The 1,275-nt window shown below is 46.7% G+C and overlaps 1 protein-coding gene across 1 annotated transcript; it reads right to left on the reverse strand.

The window, feature by feature from the left end:
- Nucleotides 1–295: 295 nt before the first annotated feature.
- LOC101664394 (olfactory receptor 5A1) lies at nt 296–1,249 on the reverse strand. The gene has a single exon (XM_004715012.1). It carries the CDS (start codon nt 1,247–1,249, stop codon nt 296–298), a length of 954 nt encoding a protein of 317 aa, XP_004715069.1.
- Between the last annotated feature and the right edge of the window lie 26 nt (nt 1,250–1,275).

Here is a 1,275-nt window from a genome sequence, read left to right on the forward strand (position 1 = left end):
GCATTTGTTTATGTTGTACAAACGTCATCACGAGTTGCAGTCAATTCAATGGCAAATAACAACAACATTGCTATTACAGGTCATCCAGGAGAGCACTTTTTGCTGCAGAAATCTTTTCTCTTTGTTAGCAATCCTTAGTCAGCAGTCAGGTGGCCACAACGAATGGTGAAAACCACCTGGTTGGAGCAGCCTTCATTTAAATATAGCAACAAGGAATGTGCCCCTTGTCTACAACGGAGGTGGAGGTGGATGACACGCATCATTTAGTGTCTAGCAATTGGGATATACTTTTCACTTAAGATCTAGGAAAACATTTTTTCTTCTCCAACGTTTTCCACAGGGCTTGTTTGATCTCTTTGTTCCTCAAGCTGTAAATGAGAGGGTTCAGCATGGGGATTACCAGCGAGTAGAACACAGATACCACCTTGTCCCTGCCAAGGGAGTAGCTGGAGCTGGGTCGCAGGTACATGAAAAGGGCGGTCCCAAACAAGAGAGTTACTGCCATGAGGTGTGAGGCACAGGTATTGAAAGCTTTCCATCGGCCTTCTACTGAGTGGATTTTCAAGACAGCAGCTATGATATAACTGTAGGAGATAAGAAGGATGAGAAATGATGTCCCCCCAGCAAGGACCACTACGAGGAAATTTACCACTTGACTTAGAAAAATATCAGAGCAAGAAAGTGCCAGGACTGGTGGGAGGTCACAGAAGAAATGGTTGATGATGTTGGGTCCACAGAAGTGGAGCCGGAATATGGAGGTGGCCTGGATGAGGGAACTCAGGAAACCACCCACGTATGCTCCAACCACCATTCGGGTACAGAGGCCCGGGGACATGACGGCAGTGTAGAGCAGGGGCTTGGAAATGGCTGCATATCGATCATAGGCCATAGCAGTCAGGAGGAAGCACTCAGTTAGACCCATGCCAACAAAGACGAAAAACTGAGCCGCACAGCCCACAAATGATATGGTCTTCTGCTCTTGGAAGAAGTCAATGAGCATCTTGGGAGCGACTGAAGAAGAGTAGCAGATATCAATGAAGGACAAATTGCTGAGGAAGAAGTACATGGGTGTGTGCAGATGGGTGTCGGTTTTGATCAAAATGATGAGGGTCATATTCCAAGCCAAAGTGATGAAATAGATGCCCAGGAAGGTCACAAAGAGCAGGGCTTGAAGTTTTGGATGGTCTGCAAATCCCAGAAGGATGAACGTGGTCACTGATGAGCTGTTTAAGGCTTTGGCTCTGGACATGTTTCTGAAGGGTCGGAAGGACAGCA

Source organism: Echinops telfairi, unplaced genomic scaffold (genome assembly GCF_000313985.2).
Source record: "Echinops telfairi isolate 266 unplaced genomic scaffold, ASM31398v2 ScPeMD7_7416;HRSCAF=8454, whole genome shotgun sequence".
Taxonomy (NCBI): domain Eukaryota; kingdom Metazoa; phylum Chordata; class Mammalia; order Afrosoricida; family Tenrecidae; genus Echinops; species Echinops telfairi.

Bases quoted from the DNA above. Each gene is read 5' to 3' on its own strand.
- LOC101664394 (XM_004715012.1), bottom strand. From the start codon at position 1,249: ATGTCCAGAGCCAAAGCCTTAAACAGCTCATCAGTGACCACGTTCATC.